The sequence below is a fragment of the Aureobasidium subglaciale genome (assembly GCF_000721755.1).
Source record: "Aureobasidium subglaciale EXF-2481 unplaced genomic scaffold scaffold_18, whole genome shotgun sequence".
Classification (NCBI taxonomy): Eukaryota; Fungi; Ascomycota; class Dothideomycetes; order Dothideales; family Saccotheciaceae; genus Aureobasidium; species Aureobasidium subglaciale.
Genome location: NW_013566977.1, coordinates 321165 through 339511, shown reverse-complemented (window position 1 = coordinate 339511; position 18347 = coordinate 321165). Strand labels below are relative to the sequence as shown.

Sequence of the window (18347 nt, the reverse complement as noted above, 5' to 3'; positions counted from 1 at the left end):
CCCGTAGACTGCGCAATTACGCAGAGTACATCTATCGCAGTCCAGTTAAACAATCCTGGAAGAAAGAGCGCGCGACTCAATGACCTTCTTATGCGGCCGATGTTGGCTGCGCCATGTAAGTATACCATGGTGCATATATCCGCAGCGATGGTGCTACCATGCTTCTTTTCATCTCACTAGCGTGTATGGAACATTAGTGCTTACGAGGTACGTTCAATTTCCACGACGGAATACAAATTGGAGAGCAGAGTGTCGTTGTTACTCCAGTATCTGATTAAACACCGTGGACTGCTGCGGCTCGTGGTGGTCGGCGAGCGCCACGTCTCATGTAGATCCCGACGAAGGATTCATGCATGCACAACCAGGCAAGAAAGCCAGAGCCTCGCGCCTCTTGGTAAAGAGAAAAGTGTCGTGAAGCTTTGTCCGACTTGCGATGCTAGACTTACCTGTGCCATACCGCACACATTCAGAGTACACGTGAAGCAAGAGTGTTGCACCTTCGCTCGCCGCGGGTTTCTCTGATACAGCAAGCGTTTCGAGCTTGTACTGAAGTTGATAGTACAGAAGTGTTGTGGAGACCACTCGTAGAGCATATTGAGTTTCCGAGGTAGAAGACCGTCTCGCACCTGAGGCCCTCATTTTCTCACAGAGAGAAAGTGGTCATGTAAAGGGATATGCGCAAGAGAACTTGCGTGCTGCCGGCACTCCGCTGTCAACAAATGGGGAGCCATGTAATGAAGTGATAGTAGTTCGGCGTCAATGATTCTCCAAGATGGTCGTCTATGTGTAGCTGGCGGTCGATCAATTACGAAGCTTGTTGTCGCACGGAAAGATGAAAATCCTCGAGTTCTTCAGCTTCGAATAGTCTCTTGCCATCGTACGAGACAGAATTGCAAGACAGAAAGCATGACACGGTGTAATTACACAGTGATCACACCCAGGCGTCTGCGTGAGCGCACCTTGCATCCACAGAGCACCTGATGAGTCGAGCAAAGTGGATCTGTACGCAGGCGCAGGGCCACACAACAAGGTCAAATGACATTCAAGAATGCCAAAGCGGTGTTGGAGGATGAGGGTTACAGATGAAAGTGGTTCTTTCGCTCCTGCGAGTCGTCAAGGTGCCAAGCTGGGAGAGTCTTGGAACCAATCGATGTAGCACGCTGTCTCCTCAGACTGTTGTTAGACCGTCTTCGTCTACATGCGGATACATTGATCTTATCCACACTTGTAGACGTCCATGTTCACGTGAGAGGATACCAAATTCAATAAGAAGAACGGTCCGGCCAGCATCCTGGAGGGTGGACGATTTCACGATACCGACATCGAGCTCGGCCTTCTTCTTCCCGCGCCCGCTGTGCCACTTCCGTCGACATCACCATCGCACAACGAATATTCGGTCGCGCGACTCGAGAAGCTCGCGCGTATTCTCGACATGAAGTTCTCGCACAGCATCCAGTTCAATGCTGTGCCCGAGTGGAGTAACAACTACATCTCGTACAGCAATCTCAAGAAATTGTCCGTCGCGTCACCCGAGCCGTTGTTGCCTGCCTACTGACGTATGCTAGGATATACACGCTCGAGAAGAGGCTTCACCAAGCGAATGCCATTTCCGAAGATGTCGAGGCCTCACCACTTCTAGCCGGCGATTCTGAGGACCCTGACAAGGTCTTTTCGCGCGCCTTGGACCATGATCTCGAGAAGATTTGTTCATTCTACCAATTGAAAGAGTTGGAAATCTATGGCGAAGTCGAGTCGCTGCTCAAGGACGAGCAAGACTTTGAGGAAGAGACACAAGAGCAGGATGGAGAGCATGATGCAGGGCCCGCTGCACGGAACGGGACTCTGGCAAAAGCGAGGAAGGCCAGCATGTTCAAAGGCTTCAGCATCGGTCGCCGTCGTCGCGCTAGTACTCTGAGCGGCCACCAAGAAGAAGCAGACAGCGACGACGAACGCACCGGCCTGACCAAGTCAAACTCTCGCGATGGAAACCCATACGACATGTCGGTAAGCTCTAACATGGACTCCTCCTCGCGAAGGCGTCCGAGCAGCTCCCACGACTTCGACGACCAAGCCCTCGATGTGCTGTATAACGAGGGTGTGACCCTCAAGAAGCGCACTATCAGTCTCTATGTCACCTTGTGCGAGTTGCGCTCCTTCATTCAACTCAACAAGACTGGCTTTGCAAAGGTGCTGAAGAAGTACGACAAAACTTTGGACCGCAAGCTTAAGAGTGCTTATCTCAAGGCCAAAGTCGACACTGCCTACCCCTTCGAGCCAGAGACCACTGATCGCCTGAACATCAACATCGAGAAGATCGAGACCGCATATGCAGATCTTGTGACCAAGGGCGACGTCGATCTGGCTCGACGCGAGCTACGTCTTCACCTGCGTGAACACGTTGTCTGGGAACGTAACACCGTCTGGCGTGAAATGATTGGCATCGAGCGAAAGGCCCAAGCCGCCAACATGGGTATCGGTCAGACAATGTTGGGAGGTATCGAAGATCGAGGTAAGACACGCTTGCAGGGTGACGAGGAGCTGGCGGGCACCAAGGAGGTTGTTACACCTCTTGGTAAGTACAGATGCCCTCGTTTCCTGCTGTCAAGCACTTTCTACACTCTGGTGGCTGTAGTGGCTGTCTTCTTCGTGTTGTTGTTTGCCCCTATCATGGAGTCTCCTGTCGAGCAGAATTGTCTGGCGCTTGTCGTCCTTGTCAGTTTACTCTGGGCGACTGAGGCCATTCCGCTGTTCGTCACCTCGCTTCTCGTTCCTTTCCTCGTCGTGGTCTTGCGAGTCGTCAGATCAGAAGCCGAGCCCCATCGTCGCCTCGAGTCTAAGGCTGCAGCTACTTACATATTCGGCGCCATGTGGTCACCAGTGATTATGCTCTTGCTCGGAGGCTTCACTATTGCTGCCGCTTTGAGCAAGCACAACATCGCGAAAATGATGGCTACTTTCGTGCTTAGTAAGGCTGGCACGAAGCCTCGCAATGTACTGATCACCAGCATGTTCGTGGCCATGTTTGCAAGTATGTGGATCAGCAATGTTGCTGCTCCCGTGCTTTGCTTCTCGATCATCCAGGTATGTAATTGAAGCATCGATCATCGACTACGAGACACTGACTCCATGACAGCCTATCCTGCGTAACTTGCCTGCCGACTCGGACATGTCCAAAGCCTTGCTTTTAGGTATCGCTCTGTCATCAAACATGGGAGGCGCTGCCTCTCCCATTGCTTCGCCCCAGAACTTGATCGCTTTGCAAAACATGACACCAGCGCCCGGTTGGGGAGTCTGGTTCTTCATCGCGCTTCCCGTTTGCATCATCTCAATTCTCATGATTTGGGGCTTGCTTCTGGTCACCTTTCGTCCCGGGCGTAACACGACCATTGTGCCAATCCGTCCTATGAAGGATAAGTTTACCCCTACTCAATGGTTCATCAGCTTTATCACCATCCTTACAATCATACTCTGGTGCTTCAGTCATCAGCTTGAGTTCATGTTTGGCGACATGGGCGTCATTGCCATCCTTCCCATGGTTGTGTTCTTCGGTCTGGGTATTCTCAACAAGGAGGACTTTAACAACTTCCTCTGGACCATCATCATTCTGGCTGCTGGTGGTCTCGCACTTGGAAAAGCTGTCAACTCATCTGGACTCTTACACACGATTGCAGAATCCATCACCTCTCGTGTTGAGGGATTGGGGCTTTACAGTGTATTGGTTGTCTTTGCTGCCCTGATCGGTGTTGTGGCCACCTTCATCTCACATACAGTCGCCGCCCTGATCGTGTTGCCTTTGGTCCAACAGGTTGGCGAGGGCATGAGCGATCCTCACCCTAATCTTCTTGTCATGGGCAGTGTGCTCATGGCCTCGGCTGCTATGGGCCTTCCTACTTCTGGTTTCCCAAACATGAGTAAGTTTGAGACTTGCCAAATGAACTCTGAAAGCAAATACTAATGCGTGTTACTCCAGCTGCGATCATGATGGAAGAGCCCAACACTGGCAGACGCTATCTCCAAGTCAAGCATTTCATCACCCGAGGAGTGCCTGCTTCGATAATGGCTTACGCCGTGATAATCACTGTTGGATATGGCTTGATGCTTGCCGCCGGCCTCTGATCGGACAAGATGTTGCTACCTGGGCACGGCGTTCGATTGTCGTGATTTGACCAATTTTCATATTGTACATTTGGACGGATTTTATGCATACAAGGAGGAAGAAGGAGAGTGTTTTTGTGTCTAGATGATTTTTCCTACACGAGCATAGCAGTAATTCGAGCGGTCTTCGAGAAACGAATATTTGTTCCTTGCACAAGACTGCAACCATGATCTGGTGTCGGGACGCCTTGATAGATTCAATAATTGGGCGGTACCTCAAGCCACAGACCAACATCCAGATCTGATCTTGGTCCGGCGTTGCAGGATGGCTGCGGGATGACGCACAGCGCGGGGCTACATACGGTTACTGTTACGGAGGTCGAAACACCACACCAAGGCTCGGGCAACCGAGGAGCAGCTTTCGGAGCAGGTTTTTGAGAAAGAGCTGCAGCTTTCGTCTGATCCTCTGGTCAGACGTTATCACGCCGAAGCGAGCCGGTCTTTATTTCCTTCGACCCTCTTCCCCTCCTCCCCACCTGCATATCTGCAACTCCCTTGTCCAACCGCAACTCGATCTTTGTCGATTGAGGTCATCGATAGGACCCTATCGCGCAACCAGTAGTCTACGCTCGTTTGCGCGTTTCCTACACGCCGCACCATCGCTGAAACAGGCACCAACATGGGACTGATTGGAAAGACGTCGCATGTCGACTCGGCCGCAGAGCAGACTCGTGACTCCGAAGATGCTCAGCACAAGGGCGCCGCCGAGCACATCAAGCATCCTTTCTCTGAGCTAAGGCAGAAGATGAAGGAGTCATCCCTCTACGATCTCAAGGTCAAGGCTGTCCACGTAAAACACAAGATCGGAAAATGGCAAAACCTCGTCAACCCAAACCATCGTCACGACGAAGAGCACGAAAAGGCGACAGACGAAAAGAGAACCAGGATTGCCGAAGGACATCGCTTCGAAAGTTTCGCACCAGAGAGAGATGGAAACAAGATCAAATGGTATATCGATGGCCGCGATTACTTCCACGCCGTCTCGGTCGCACTTGAAAGAGCAAAGGAAACCATCTACATCGAGGATTGGTGGCTGTCGCCCGAACTCTTCCTGCGCAGACCTCCCTTCACCACGCAAGATTGGCGTTTGGATCACGTCCTGAAGCGTGCAGCTGAGCGAGGTGTTCAGATCTACATCATTGTCTACAAGGAGGTTAACCAGGCCCTTACTTGTAACTCCGCCCATACCAAGCGCGCTCTCCGTGCTCTATGCCCAGAAGGCACCCCTGGTCACGGCAACATTCATCTGTAAGTTTCAGTTAGCCCGTGCATCTGCTCAGCGTAGCTCAAGCGCAAGAACTTTTGAGTATGGACGGCTAACATCACAAAGCATGCGTCATCCGGATCACAACATCTTCGAGAACGCCGGAGACATGACCTTCTACTGGGCCCATCACGAGAAGTTTATCGTCATTGACTTTGATCTCGCTTTTATCGGAGGTCTGGACCTCTGCTTCGGTCGTTGGGATACGATGCAGCACCCTTTGGCTGATGCTCATCCTGCTGGTGTTGAGAACGAGGTGTTCCCCGGACAGGACTTCAACAACAACCGTATCATGGACTTCCAAGACGTCAAGGACTGGAAGAGCAATGAACTGAGCAAAGCCGACTACGGACGCATGCCGTGGCACGATGTGGCCATGGGTGTGATCGGTCCTTGTGTCTACGATATCGCTGAGCATTTCCAACTACGCTGGAACTTTGTCAAGCGTGACAAGTACAAGCGTGACGAGCGTTTCGACTGGCTCACTCTCGAGGGACGTGAGGGCGAAGATGAGGATCTGATTGCAGTCCAAAGGCCTAAGCATCCTGTTGGAGAGTACATTCACCACCCCATCTCACCCATGGGCGCAAAAACTGGCAGACCCAGCCCTGATAATGTTCAGGGCAGCGTCCATGCGCAGCTCGTGCGCAGTAGTGCTGATTGGTCAAGCGGTATCCTGACCGAGCACAGTATCCAGAACGCATACTGTGAAATCATCAGAAACGCCCAGCACCTCGTCTACATCGAGAACCAGTTCTTCATCACTTCTACTGGCGAAGAGCAAGCACCCATCCACAATCAGATTGGTAAGGCTATTGTCGATGCTTGTGTCAGAGCAGGTAAGGAGGGCCGCAAATTCAGAGTCATCATTGTTATTCCGGCTATTCCTGGATTCGCTGGTGACCTGAGAGATAGTGCTGCCGCTGGAACTAGGTAAGTCCAAGCCTGGAAACTTCACTTGGCCATACTAACATCTACGCAGAGCAATCATGGACTATCAATACAAGTCAATCAACCGTGGAGAGCATTCCATCTTTGGTCAGATCAGAAAGCAGGGTGTGGAGCCTGAGAACCATGTATTCGTGTTCAACCTTCGTTCATACGATCGACTCAACAAGACACCAGCAATGAAGAAGATGGAAGAAGAGTCGGGTGTCACTTACCAGGAAGTGCAGCGTGCTCAAGCCGAAGAAATCATGTCTTCTGGGGTGCACGGTGGTGCCGAGTCATCATCCTCAGACGAGGGCGAGTCCGAAGACGACGAGAAGGAGCACTACTCAAGCCGCAAGAAGAAGTTCGAGGCCCGTAGAGCGGCAGCCGGACTGAATAAGGACCAGGTTGTCAGTGAAGACAGTGTGGCCAAGAACGCCATGCTGAACGAGAAGAAAGTCAGCGAAGAGCCTTGGGCCGATAACGATTTTGAACAGGAGAAGGAGAATTGGGTGCAAGAGGAGCTTTACATCCACGGAAAGGTAAATTGGCTTTGCTCCCATGTGTGTGAGAGTCGTGCTAATTGCGCCTCAGGTATGCATTGTCGACGACAGAATCGCCATCTGCGGAAGCAGTAACATCAACGATCGTTCTCAACTAGGATACCACGACTCAGAACTCACTATCATCATGGAGGACACCAACGCGCTGCCCTCGATGATGGATGGTCGTGAGTATCAAGCCGGCCACCACGCCGCGACGCTCCGTCGTATGCTCTGGCGCGAACACTTGGGTTTGTTGCCAGCTCAACCTCTTGACGCTAGCGAGGACCCCAACGCCCAACCCCCAGACGTTTGTCCCAACTCCTGGTACGAGGGAGACGAGTACGACAAGTTCGTCACTGACCCCTTGTCTGATGATGTTTGGAAGACGTGGACTGAGCAGGCCACTACCAACACGGAGGTCTTCCGTCATCTGTTCCACGCGGATCCCGATGACAACATTCGCACCTTTGATGATTACGAGAACTTCTTGCCTAGAAACGATCAGAAGCAAGGCCACTTGTACAACAAGTATCAACCGGCGGATGACGTTAGAAGCAACCTGGACAAGATCAAGGTGAGCAGTGATATTTCCTACCAATTTACCCACCAAGTACTGATTCTCGATAGGGACATCTTGTATGGATGCCTTTGCACTTCCTTGAGGACGCAGAAATGGCAGAAAAGGGACTGGCAGTCAACTACTACACCGAGAGTATTTACACCTAAGCGGCGGTTCAGTGGTGTACGGGCGCGGAATGGTAATGGTGTTTCGGAAGTGGTGGGTGGTCATCATGGGATGACCTCTTCGACAACGGATTCACGTTATGTATTATTGATAGGTTTAATTACGTCGCATGATACGATACTCTTTTGCTTCTTCTTTTGTATGTATCGATGCAGATCTGATTTATAAGAATCTGGTCGTGGTCCCTGGTCTACTGATACGTCTGGCAGAAGTGGCATCGCCCTGTCCTAAAGCGTGTGCGCTCTGTCTAATCACGATGATCTGTGAATGAACGAGATACTCTGACCAAACGAGCAGATTTGAAAGGGCTTCCATTGACTTATGCCAGATGGCTATCTGAGTGTCTGCGAGATTCAAGCAAGATGTCATTCCAAATTGAGCATCTTGTCAGTAAGCCTTCGCTTCCCATTCTCCCGGAACAAACGTCACTGACCATGGTCGGCCCCAATAGTTGCAAAAAGCAATAGAAGATCAAGTGTTCATCAAGTCGTCCTCGTCGCCGTCGTCATAAGCTGGTAGAGCGAAGTGACAAACAGTAGGTTGAAGCTGCTCATGGAAGTGGAAGGTGCATTACTGAGGGCAGGTCTAAATTCATCTGTCAGATGATTTCGAAGTAGTGAAGTCGTCTGTCAGTAGACACATACAGCGCCGCAGGAGCCGCAAGACTTTCCGCCCGAGATGGCTGCTCCGCACTTGGGACAGGCTGAGTGTGACATTGTTGCTTGATTGCTTGGATGCTTAGGTGGTGGATCCGTGGAGAATCGGATAGGAGTTGCTGTTGATATGCGAAGGGAAAGGGTCAGGGATCAAGAGAGATGAAGTTGGTAAAGAGATGGTCAGCAGGTTCAAGAGCTGCAGCCTCACTGCGACCACCCCACGCAATATATATACTCGCTTGCGATGTGATGAAAACGACTTGTGGTTAGAGGACGTGGAGGCTGACCGCTACTTCATGCACCTCACCCGACTGTCACTTTTGCAGCAAAAAGTCATTGCTAAGGTGTCGGTACATATGGAGATGTTCTCTACAGGAGCAGAGTCACGTCTGATGTCTTTGTCTAGAACGAGGTGACTAGATCGAATGATGGGCAGCAGGATTTGACCAATCAGACGGGTGCTAGATTTCTGATCAGACGGAGAGGTCAGATGTGTTGTCCCGGCGCCGCAGTCAGACCACAAGGCTGCAATAGATTAAGCGGCATGATAATCCAGTCTGCACAGTAACATGATAGCTCCTGAAGCTTTCGAATGATGATTCAGTCCTACGCAAGAAGCCAGTGAGGAGCTTGATGAGTCGTAATCGTCCAGTGTTTGACTTGCGATGCCAGTTCCGCCAAGGGTTATGGCACGGGCCGCGATAACGGAGCAAGCAAGCAAATAAGTCTGACGGAGGAAAAAGATCGAGCTCACTACCTCATCATGTGAATAGAGCAGTGAAATAGAACTCGCCTCGACGCGATCAATCACACCCGGCCACTTTCCAGAAGGAAGGTGAATACCTGCGATACTCGGCACCCTGAAGCTGAACCACAAGCACAACACCCCCGTCCACCACATTCAACATGCGTCGCACGTGTATCTTTGGTGGCCTCAGCCATCCAGAGCTGACCGACTTCATCTGTGAGAAGCTCGGCAGGAAACCCGACAAGGTGGAGCTTAGAAAGTTCGCCAACGGAGAGACGAGCGTGGAGATCAAGACCTCAGTGCGCGACCAGGCCGTCTTCATCGTCCAGAGTGGATCTCACAAGTATGCCGCTCGATGACTGCCCGCGACTCGGCTGACCTTTCAGGACCAACGACGATGTCATGGAACTCCTCATCATGATTGCCGCCTGTAAGGGAGGCTCGGCCAAGAGCGTAACAGGTAAGAGAGCGAGAGAGCGACGATGGCAGCTACGAGACTTGTGCGCAGGACTGACGAAGCTTTGCAGCCGTCATGCCCTACTTCCCCTACTCGCGCCAGTCCAAGAAGAAGAGCCACCGCGGAGCCATCACTGCTCGCATGATCGCCAACTTGATGCACGTTGCCGGCGTCAATCACGTTGTCACCATCGACCTTCACGCCAGCCAGATGCAGGGCTTCTTCAAGTGTCCAGTCGACAATCTGGTAGCCGAGCCTCTCCTCGCTCGCTGGATCCGCAGCACTGTTGAGAACTGGAAGGAGGGTGTTGTTGTTAGCAAGAACCCTGGCGGTACCAAGCGAGTAACATCACTGGCCGATGCCTTGAAGTTGAGCTTCGGTATCGTCACCACCGACACGAGACGTCCAAACATGGGTCAGAGCATGTACAACTCGGTCGTCTACGAATCGGCCACCGGCGAGAATATGCCCCCGATCGAGGTCCAATCTGCTGCGTCCGAAGAAATCAACGCTGATCAAGACACCACGCATCCCGACCACACCATCGAGCACGACTTTGCTCCTCAGCCTGGAAACAGCAAGCCCTCTGATTACGCAAGTTCTGAACTCCGTCCTGACCACTTCCACCGTCGCCCCGCAAAACAACGCTCCTCAACTTCATACACCAGCAGACTGTTGGGTGCTCCTGCTCTTCCCAGCCCCCTGGCCCAATTCACACGCCCCGACTCTTCCGACGGTCTACAAAACGAGGAGCCAGTCGACACAAGTCACAGGCCCACTCGCCCTAGCTTTGACCTCGATGGTGCGCCTAAGATGCACCGTACGGCCACTGCTCTTGGCCTCGGCCCTGTGGAATCTCCGGCTGAGACCATTGTCGACAACGACGACGAAGACGACGGCGACGAATACACCGACGAACGTGCTCGTAACGTGATCACCGGTCGCTTGATTCATGGTCATCTTGTCGACGATGATTTTCCTTCGCCCGTCATGTCAGCCATGTCTAGCTCAACCCCTGGTCTCTACCCCATGAGAAGTGCTGGCTCCGACGATGAAGAAGTACCCGATCATATGGTCGCTTCATTCATGTCCAACGCCTCGTCCCGCCGTCCTGACTTCGGCCTCGGCGGTACCGGCGACGCCACAGCCTCCGACGACGAAGAAGAGGAAGCTCTCCAGGACCCTGAGCTCGAAACCACAATCACCCTCGTCGGCAACGTGCGTGACCGTCCCGTCTTCATCGTCGACGACATCATCGACAAGGCCGGCTCATGGATCGCCGCAGCCGAGACGGTCGTCAAGAGAGGTGGTGCCACAAAGGTCGTCTGCATGGCCACTCACGGTCTCTTCGGCGGTGACTGTCTCCGTGAAATGGACGAGTGTGAAGAAATTGATGCCATTGTTGTCACAAACGCCTTCCCCATCCCCAAGGAGAAGCGCGAAGGTATCCGCAAGCTGGTCATCTTGGACGTCAGCACTCTTCTCGCCGAAGCCATCCGTCGCAATCACCACGGCGAGAGTATCAGCCAACTCTACATGCATCACGATTAGTCTCTATTCACAAAGCAACAAAGGGGGTTCTCAGGCCACGGGTGCAGGATGACGCCCACAAGAAAATTGTGCATTTCCACGTTGCTTCTATGCATTTCGGCTCTGGCGTATAAGGGCATTCTATCTCGATTCTGCTCCTAAAGGATCGAGGATGGGATACGATCGACACGTGCTATTTTACTCGCTGGGATGTGGTATTTCCCAGCTAGAGAGGTGCAAACACATTGCTCAAAGTAGCAGAAAGACCCTATTGAAATCGAGACTTGATTCATCTGCGATATGCTTAGAACCATATTCCATGTGATGCAGTACCGTAAAGTTGTGATAATTGCCGTGCCTTCGGGCCGCGACGGGGAAGTGCCTGGATAAGCCCGCGAAATTGATAGCCGAAACCTCCCGTTGGACCCGACCTCCTCCACTTTACCAAGACGACAGAATTGAACAATTTGCACAAAAAGAAGTCACATGCTAAAACACCACAGTAAAGGATGTCGGATCTCAGGATTAGAGCATGCGAAAGAGAAATGGTATTTAGGAAGAATGGCCAGGGATGTATTGTTACAACGATAAACAAGCAGAAGAATGGGCCCGACAATATGGTAGATGGCAACAAGAAAGAGGAAGAAGAAGCCTGGCATTGTGTAATTTTTCGTCAGTGTCTCTCAGTCAACCTCAGTCTCTCACCACCACTCGTGCCATTCGTTTCCCTCCAGTGATGAAGTGGTATTCTAAGCGAGCTTCGCGATAACGGCGGCGGCGTACTCGTGGGTCTTGGCCGAACCGCCAAGGTCACCGGTGATGGTCTGTGGACGGAGGTTAGTGATGTGCTCTGAATAGAAAGAAGAGGGGGAAGGAAACGCACCTTGCCCTCGGCAAGAACATCAAAGATGGCCTTCTGGATTCTGTTGGCCTCGGTGTGGAGACCCATGTGTTGCAGCATCATGATGGAAGAAAGGAGGAGAGCGGTGGGGTTGGCAAGGCCCTTGCCAGCAATGTCGGGAGCGGAACCATGGACGGCCTCGAAGATGGAGCACTCGTCACCAATGTTACCCGAGGGGGTAAGACCAAGACCGCCGATCAGACCGGCGCACATGTCGGAGAGAATGTCACCGTACAGGTTGGGCATAACCAGAACCTTGTCGTTGTAAGGAGTGGGGTCAGTAACGACCTTGAGACAGGTGTTGTCGAGAAGCTCGGCGTCAAACTCGACGTCGGGGAACTCCTTGGACAGCTCGCGGGCGGTGTTGAGGAAGAGACCGTCGGACATCTTCATGATGGTGGCCTTGTGAACGGCGCGGACCTTGTTCTTGCCAACCTCTTGGGCGTACTGGAAGGCGAAGCGGAGGACGCGCTCGGAAGCCTGGCGGGTGATGAGCTTGATGGACTGGACAACACCGTCGACAACAATGTGCTCGATGCCAGAGTATTCTCCCTCGGTGTTCTCACGGATGAGAACGGTGTCGACACCGTCGTAGGGAGTCTTGTAGCCCTGGATGGACTTGCAAGGACGGACGTTGGCGAAGAGGTTGAAGGTACGACGGAGAGTCAGGTTGAGCGAGACGTGACCCTTGCCAACAGGGGTCTAGGTGGGGAGAGTTAGTTTGGGGGACATGCAGAGATTATGGAGTGGGGCTGTCGCAGAGATGGAGATGGGCTCGCAGTTGGCGGGAGAGAGAGGCTTGTGTGGTGGACGTACGGCAAGAGGACCCTTCAGGGCGACGTAGTTGCGCGAGATGGACTCGATGGTCTCGTCGGGGATGACGGTCTTGCCGTCCTTCAGGCGGGGGGTGACATCGACGGGCTCCCACTTGATGGGGACGTTGGCGGCCGAGAAAATGTCCTTGACCGACTGGGAGATCTCGGGGCCGATGCCGTCACCCTCGATCAGGGAGACGGTGTAGTTGCCGTCGTTGCCCTTGGTGCCCTTGAAGTGTGCGACTCTGTTGTCAGAAACAGCAGCGTATCCGCGAGCGAAGGAAAGTCTGGTGAACTGCTGCTGTCTGGCCTGGCGCAGGCACTGGCGCGCGGGGCTGGCCAATGATCGAGATCCGAGCATGTCGAGGGTTGTGCTTGAGAGAGTGGGAGACGACGACGGAGGAGGGGAGAGTGCCGGTAGGGTGGGCGAGTGCGTGGTAGAGAGAAGTGCTGGCAAGCAGTCGAAAGGCGGGAAGAGCCAACACGACCCCGATGTTTTCCTCGTCCAAGCCGGCCGCTCCCTAAAGTTTGCACAACTCTGTGCACAATCCATCTAATCTCCTCGAGTCGCCAGATTGATCTGATAAGCCCCGCGTTGTTGTCGCTCCATTAGACGTGTAGACACTAGTGAAGCTACACCACTACACCACGACCTCTCGGATGAACACTCTACTATATCCTTGTCGCATACACAATCAATGGCTGCCGAAGTCGAGCGAGAGTTGCTGAACCACTATAAGCTCGACTCTTTATATCCTTCAGAATGGCCGGACCGGGACGAGGACGATTACGACAGTGATGTCGACAACGACGCGACAAACACAAACCACAGAGAGTCCAAATTCGCTGCCCTGGACCGTTCGCTTTCTGCCCGAGGAAAGAGGGCCGACAGCAGTGTTCAAAAAGACGAGCCTGACCCGCTAGGCATCGTCCCAAGTGTCGTACACGAGTTGCGACGTCGTGGACTTCCTGTCGAGGAGAACCTCCGCTTGCGCAATCGCTTCATGCTTTCTTCGACCACCTTTTCGCCAAATCTGTTTCTGTCACAAGTTCACCATTCCGCCTCGACGGACTCATTGCTGAACGGTCTCGACTTCCTGTCTCGCTCTATCGAGCAGAAATCCGCCTCGCTCAAGCTTCTGGTCGAGTCCAACTTCGAACGCTTTGTCAAGGCCAAGGCTACCATCGACAACGTATACACCGAGATGCGCACTCAGGGCCAACAGTCTATGCCCGTTTCCCCTGGTCACCAGAGAAGGCACTCTAGACATACGAGTCGAGGAGCCATATCACATTTCCGCACACCTAGCGGAGCTCTCGCCCCGAATGTCATCAGCAAGTTGCCCGATAAGAAAAAGAATGCTCTCACAAAAGAGAGCGAATATGGTGTCCTTGGAATAAAAGCTCCTCTGATCGAGCTTGGTGCGAAGGCCGAAGAAGTCTGGGGTCCTGCACTTGGAGGTCGCGAGAAGGAAGAGGATCTGAAGTCTGTCTTGACATATGTTGAGCAGAATCGCCACGTCTTTGGTATTGGCCAGGCTCTTCAAGACGCCATACGTAAGAAAGACTACGATTCTCTTGTGTCCGAATACAACCGTGCGAAAAAGCTGGCAAACGATGCATCTCAAAAAGCAGAAACGAAACAAGACTTGTCCGACTCTGATGTTCATCAGATTCTGGTCGCTGCGAAAGTCTGGTCAGATGCTCAATCTCAAATCGGAGCCTTCAAACGCGAGTCTCGTAAACAACTTTCTGCCGCTAGAACCCGTCGACCGACACCGTCTACTGCTAGTCAGCCCGACACAACCATGACATTGATCGGTACACTCCTGCAGATTGACGTGGACGACAATCCAATCACATTCTGGCTCTTCAGTCGCTACAACAACCTCAAGGAGAAATTGACTCGTTCCTTTGAACGCATGCGCATCGAGATCGAAGTCTCCAGACGTCGTTTGGCATCGGCCGAACCGCCAAGTCTCCAGACATCAAAACTGCATCTTCAATCTGCTGTGGCCAATTTCGTACAAGATCGAAACTCAACCATCACATCCAACGCTATGGACGCTACCAAAATCATCGACTTCTGGGAGAAGATTCAAAGTGCACTCAACAGCCTGTTATCCGCCCAGGGAGGTCTATTGGGCGAGATTGTCGAGTTCTGGGAGACTGCAGAATCCTTTATATCTCACAAAGCCCAGAGGAACTTACCTAGTGGAGTCTTTGCCTCCGAGGGCGGTCGTCAACATCTCGATTTGAGAGAAGACGAAATCAACCGTCTCCGTCAATCTGCTACTGATTTGTTCAACAGCATGCGTGAAAACGTGTTTTCGTTCTTTGTCGACTCGCCGGTCGAAGACATCTCATCCTTGTTCTCGCCTATCCCTGAAACCCCAACCACTCCTTCGGCCAATCTGGCTAGCGATCAGCGTATGTTCTCTTTCGATGTCAACAACATACCTGAACCTTCACCAAAAAGAGGCGAATCTTGGGAGAAGTTTGCCTTCTGGGCGCCATACGCCAACTCTCTGAGTGGTGTTCACTATCTCAGTAATATTCTACTCCTTGTCGGGACTTCGGCAGGTGAGGTTGCTAGTCTCTCCCTCGTTAGTGATAATTATCGTATGGCAGAGCAGCTCAAAACCATGGTCAGTAGCGTACGCGAACGCTGTATCCAGGCTGTGTGTGCTGCTTGGAATGTAGACTCCGACAAAACAAAATACCTCGAGGACTGGACGCGGCACACTGATCGTCGTGATCTGACTAACATGCCGTTCCGGTTCAGTGCTTTTGAGGAAACCATCTTGGGCGATATGCAAAAGATCCTGTACATCTCCGAAGCGATGTCACGACCAGGATATGAAGATGTTGTGGGACCACCGCCTACTAAGCTCCTCCAGATGGTCAGGCATCAATTCATCACCAGCATATACAAGACGCTTAGTGGCGCTGTGGAAAATGCAGAGAAGAACAAGAAGCTTGAGGGAACCGGAGTTGATGATCCGGATGGTCTTACAGTACCAGTGGCGCAAGGAGGCTCGAATATGGATGGCAATGTTGTCACGACACGAACGACGGACAAGGTAGGTCACAAAGAAAGTCTGGTGACTATCAGCTATCTAATCCCAACACAGAATGTTCGACTACTGCTCACGCTCAGCAACTTGAATCACCTGCGTCGTGAAATCGTGCCTCAACTGATTTCGCAATTCGAATCTTCTTTCTCGATTAAATTCACCGACGAGTCAAAACAAATCCGCGACGTCCTAAAGCAAATCGACGACCGACTTTTCCAGGGCTACGTCAAACCTACCACATTACAACTCCGCGAGATTATCACCGCTGGTATCACCTCGCCCGACTGGCTGCCGAAATCATCTTCTCGACCCACAAACGCTCGACCATATGTTTATGACGTACTGCTTGCTTTGGTCCTAGTCCACACCGAAGTGTCTACCACAGCAAGCACATTGACCTCACCCCTCTTGTCACACTTTTTAGAGTCCGCCAGTGATTCTCTTTTAGCCGCTTTCTCCGAACGTCGCACCTACTCCCTCACAGCTCTCATGCAAGCAACCCTCGACGTGGAGCTACTTGCCCAAACTCTCTCTAATTACACAACGGAAAAGGCATCAGATACCCAATCAAGGATATATCTGGTCCTCGACGAGCGTACGGATGCTGATGCGAGGACAAGATTACAAGCAGAGTTGCCGGAAATGAGGGCGATTCTCAAGAGGCTGAGAGAAGGCACCAAAGGACAATTCGGATGTTTCAGACGAGAGAGGAGGGTCAGAAGCGAACGTCCTGGTAGTTCCAGAAGTGGTGGGACTACAGCGAATGGATCAGTGGTGGGTTAGTGTATGATGAGAGCCAGCACTTTATTGGAATATCTTTGGCAATTCGATGACCTACACCCGAGCTAGTGGTACTGAAAATCCTATTTGCCATAGTCATAACCTTGGCTTTCCATCCTCACTGTGTCATCTGTCCATCGCCCACGGCTTGGGTTCTTGTGCACTTGCTCCGCGGTCTTTGTGTTTATGATCTCATGGTAGGCGCTCATCATACATGCACTGTCAGATTCTGAAAATAATATAATCGTAGAAGACCGTCATGAAAGCCCATCTCTCCATGCTTGTTCCACCCTCTCCCTTCCATAGATCACGCTGGTGTTTCGCTGAGACATACATCTCTCCCTTCTCAATCTCCTCTTTGAAACCCCGATTCGAACGCAGAAGACAATGTTTTTGTGGTGTCCGACACATGTCGAGCAGAGTAGACACTTCATGTACTAGCCACTCACGTACAGCAAGTATCTCAACGTCGAGTACAGCCTTGCCATCCTCGAGGGCATCGCAGATTCGGGAGTGGCCTTCGAACCGGAGATGCTCGCCTAGTATATTGATATCGGTGACGGCTACTAGCGCTTCTGTACGTGCAATGTTTGTTATCTCCAAGATCTTAACTGGCGATCGGTATTTGGATGAGTGATCACGCCAACGATTCTGATAGTACCACCAGTTTCTGTCGTACCATTGATTGGCAAATGATGGCAAATTGAACCAAAACTTGGTTGATGTGCTTTCTACAGAGCCACGATCTGGTCGCTTTCTTATGGCACGAACAAGTGCAACGATCTTCTCTTGTGTGTCTGGAAGTTCGATGAGAGCATCTTGGAGCAAGCCCCATAGATTCGGAAGGTCCTTCCGGGGATCGTCACACTCTTCGGTTGGCTGGGTGATCTGGTCCGTTGCTTTATCTATGGTTATTTCATCGCGAAGGTACGCTTTCAGTGCTTGTGCTTCTGCAGGGCGACAGCCATCTTCTGTGACGCCATCTGGCGAGACGGCATATTCGAACCAAGCATCTGTCATACTCTTTTATGACGAGGAAGTGTTTGATTGACGAAGGGAGGAAATGGGATATCCCGTGCAGCGTTAGGACTTTGCGTGATACGAGAAGAGGAACCAGTATTTGGTATAGTGTAGTGTGATTTGGTTCTGTCAAAAAAGATGCTTCAAGAATATAACACGGAGCGACCTAAACAACGTCGACGACCCCCACGCCTTCCCAAACGCTAGATGGCGGCTCGGTCCGTGCGACTTAGTACAATAAGCGAACCCTCCTTCCACATCGTTTCGAGAATCGCAGCTAAAGTAAAGCCCTCTCCATTGCGAATTTGCGATCAGTTCAATGAACATGCTCTGCCTGGGGCTCCCTCGTAGCCGTCATAGTTTCGTTCCTCCTCTCATACTGCGACGGCACACTTGAAGCCTCCGGCGTCAATTTCACGCCGCCGCCACTCGCGACCGTGGCTAGCGGACGACCGCAATTGCCGCATTTGTGATGTGTATCTTTACAGTCGCTCATGACGCAGGGGATCCAGCACAGACATCCTGTCAAGACACAGAGGACCGCACCCCAGATGTATGCTCTTTCTCCGACTTCTTGGGATGTTCTTGTTGTTGTTGGGGCTTTGCAGACTGGGCAGTCGACGCGAGCTGGCGAGCTGGATAGTGAGCCCAAGGGTGTTACGCGTTCAACGATAGGTGCGGTTTGTGCGGTATGTGCTGCAGGCGGGTATGGTGGTGGGGCTTC

General features: G+C 52.1%; 6 protein-coding genes across 6 annotated transcripts; 4 read left to right on the top strand and 2 right to left on the bottom strand.

Annotated features, from left to right (window-relative positions):
• Nucleotides 1-1078: 1078 nt before the first annotated feature.
• AUEXF2481DRAFT_99866 (uncharacterized protein) lies at nucleotides 1079-4116 on the top strand (the record flags this gene model as incomplete). Its single annotated transcript, XM_013486232.1, has 4 exons — nucleotides 1079-1515; nucleotides 1566-3081; nucleotides 3134-3911; nucleotides 3971-4116. The coding sequence occupies exons 1-4, from the start codon at nucleotides 1433-1435 to the stop codon at nucleotides 4114-4116; spliced, it is 2523 nt and encodes an 840-aa protein (XP_013341686.1). The 5' UTR covers nucleotides 1079-1432.
• A 383-nt stretch (nucleotides 4117-4499) lies between these two features.
• Nucleotides 4500-7690, top strand: AUEXF2481DRAFT_42358 (uncharacterized protein). Its single transcript, XM_013486137.1, has 5 exons — nucleotides 4500-5403; nucleotides 5486-6352; nucleotides 6402-6891; nucleotides 6944-7468; nucleotides 7522-7690. Exons 1-5 carry the CDS (start codon nucleotides 4775-4777, stop codon nucleotides 7618-7620), a joined length of 2610 nt encoding a protein of 869 aa, XP_013341591.1. The 5' UTR covers nucleotides 4500-4774; the 3' UTR covers nucleotides 7621-7690.
• Nucleotides 7691-9201: 1511 nt separating this feature from the next.
• Nucleotides 9202-11051, top strand: AUEXF2481DRAFT_67794 (uncharacterized protein; the record flags this gene model as incomplete). The annotated part of the gene is made up of 4 exons (XM_013486168.1): nucleotides 9202-9386; nucleotides 9430-9503; nucleotides 9571-9935; nucleotides 10689-11051. The coding sequence occupies 4 exons, from the start codon at nucleotides 9202-9204 to the stop codon at nucleotides 11049-11051; spliced, it is 987 nt and encodes a 328-aa protein (XP_013341622.1).
• A 728-nt stretch (nucleotides 11052-11779) lies between these two features.
• AUEXF2481DRAFT_67992 (uncharacterized protein) lies at nucleotides 11780-13107 on the bottom strand (the record flags this gene model as incomplete). Its single annotated transcript, XM_013486191.1, has 3 exons — nucleotides 11780-11854; nucleotides 11914-12633; nucleotides 12748-13107. 3 exons carry the CDS (start codon nucleotides 13105-13107, stop codon nucleotides 11780-11782), a joined length of 1155 nt encoding a protein of 384 aa, XP_013341645.1.
• A 337-nt stretch (nucleotides 13108-13444) lies between these two features.
• Nucleotides 13445-16606, top strand: AUEXF2481DRAFT_7074 (uncharacterized protein; the record flags this gene model as incomplete). Its single annotated transcript, XM_013486049.1, has 2 exons — nucleotides 13445-15829; nucleotides 15881-16606. The coding sequence occupies 2 exons, from the start codon at nucleotides 13445-13447 to the stop codon at nucleotides 16604-16606; spliced, it is 3111 nt and encodes a 1036-aa protein (XP_013341503.1).
• Nucleotides 16607-16825: 219 nt separating this feature from the next.
• Nucleotides 16826-17623, bottom strand: AUEXF2481DRAFT_31576 (uncharacterized protein; the record flags this gene model as incomplete). Its single annotated transcript, XM_013486092.1, has 1 exon — nucleotides 16826-17623. One exon carries the CDS (start codon nucleotides 17621-17623, stop codon nucleotides 16826-16828), a length of 798 nt encoding a protein of 265 aa, XP_013341546.1.
• Nucleotides 17624-18347: the final 724 nt, after the last annotated feature.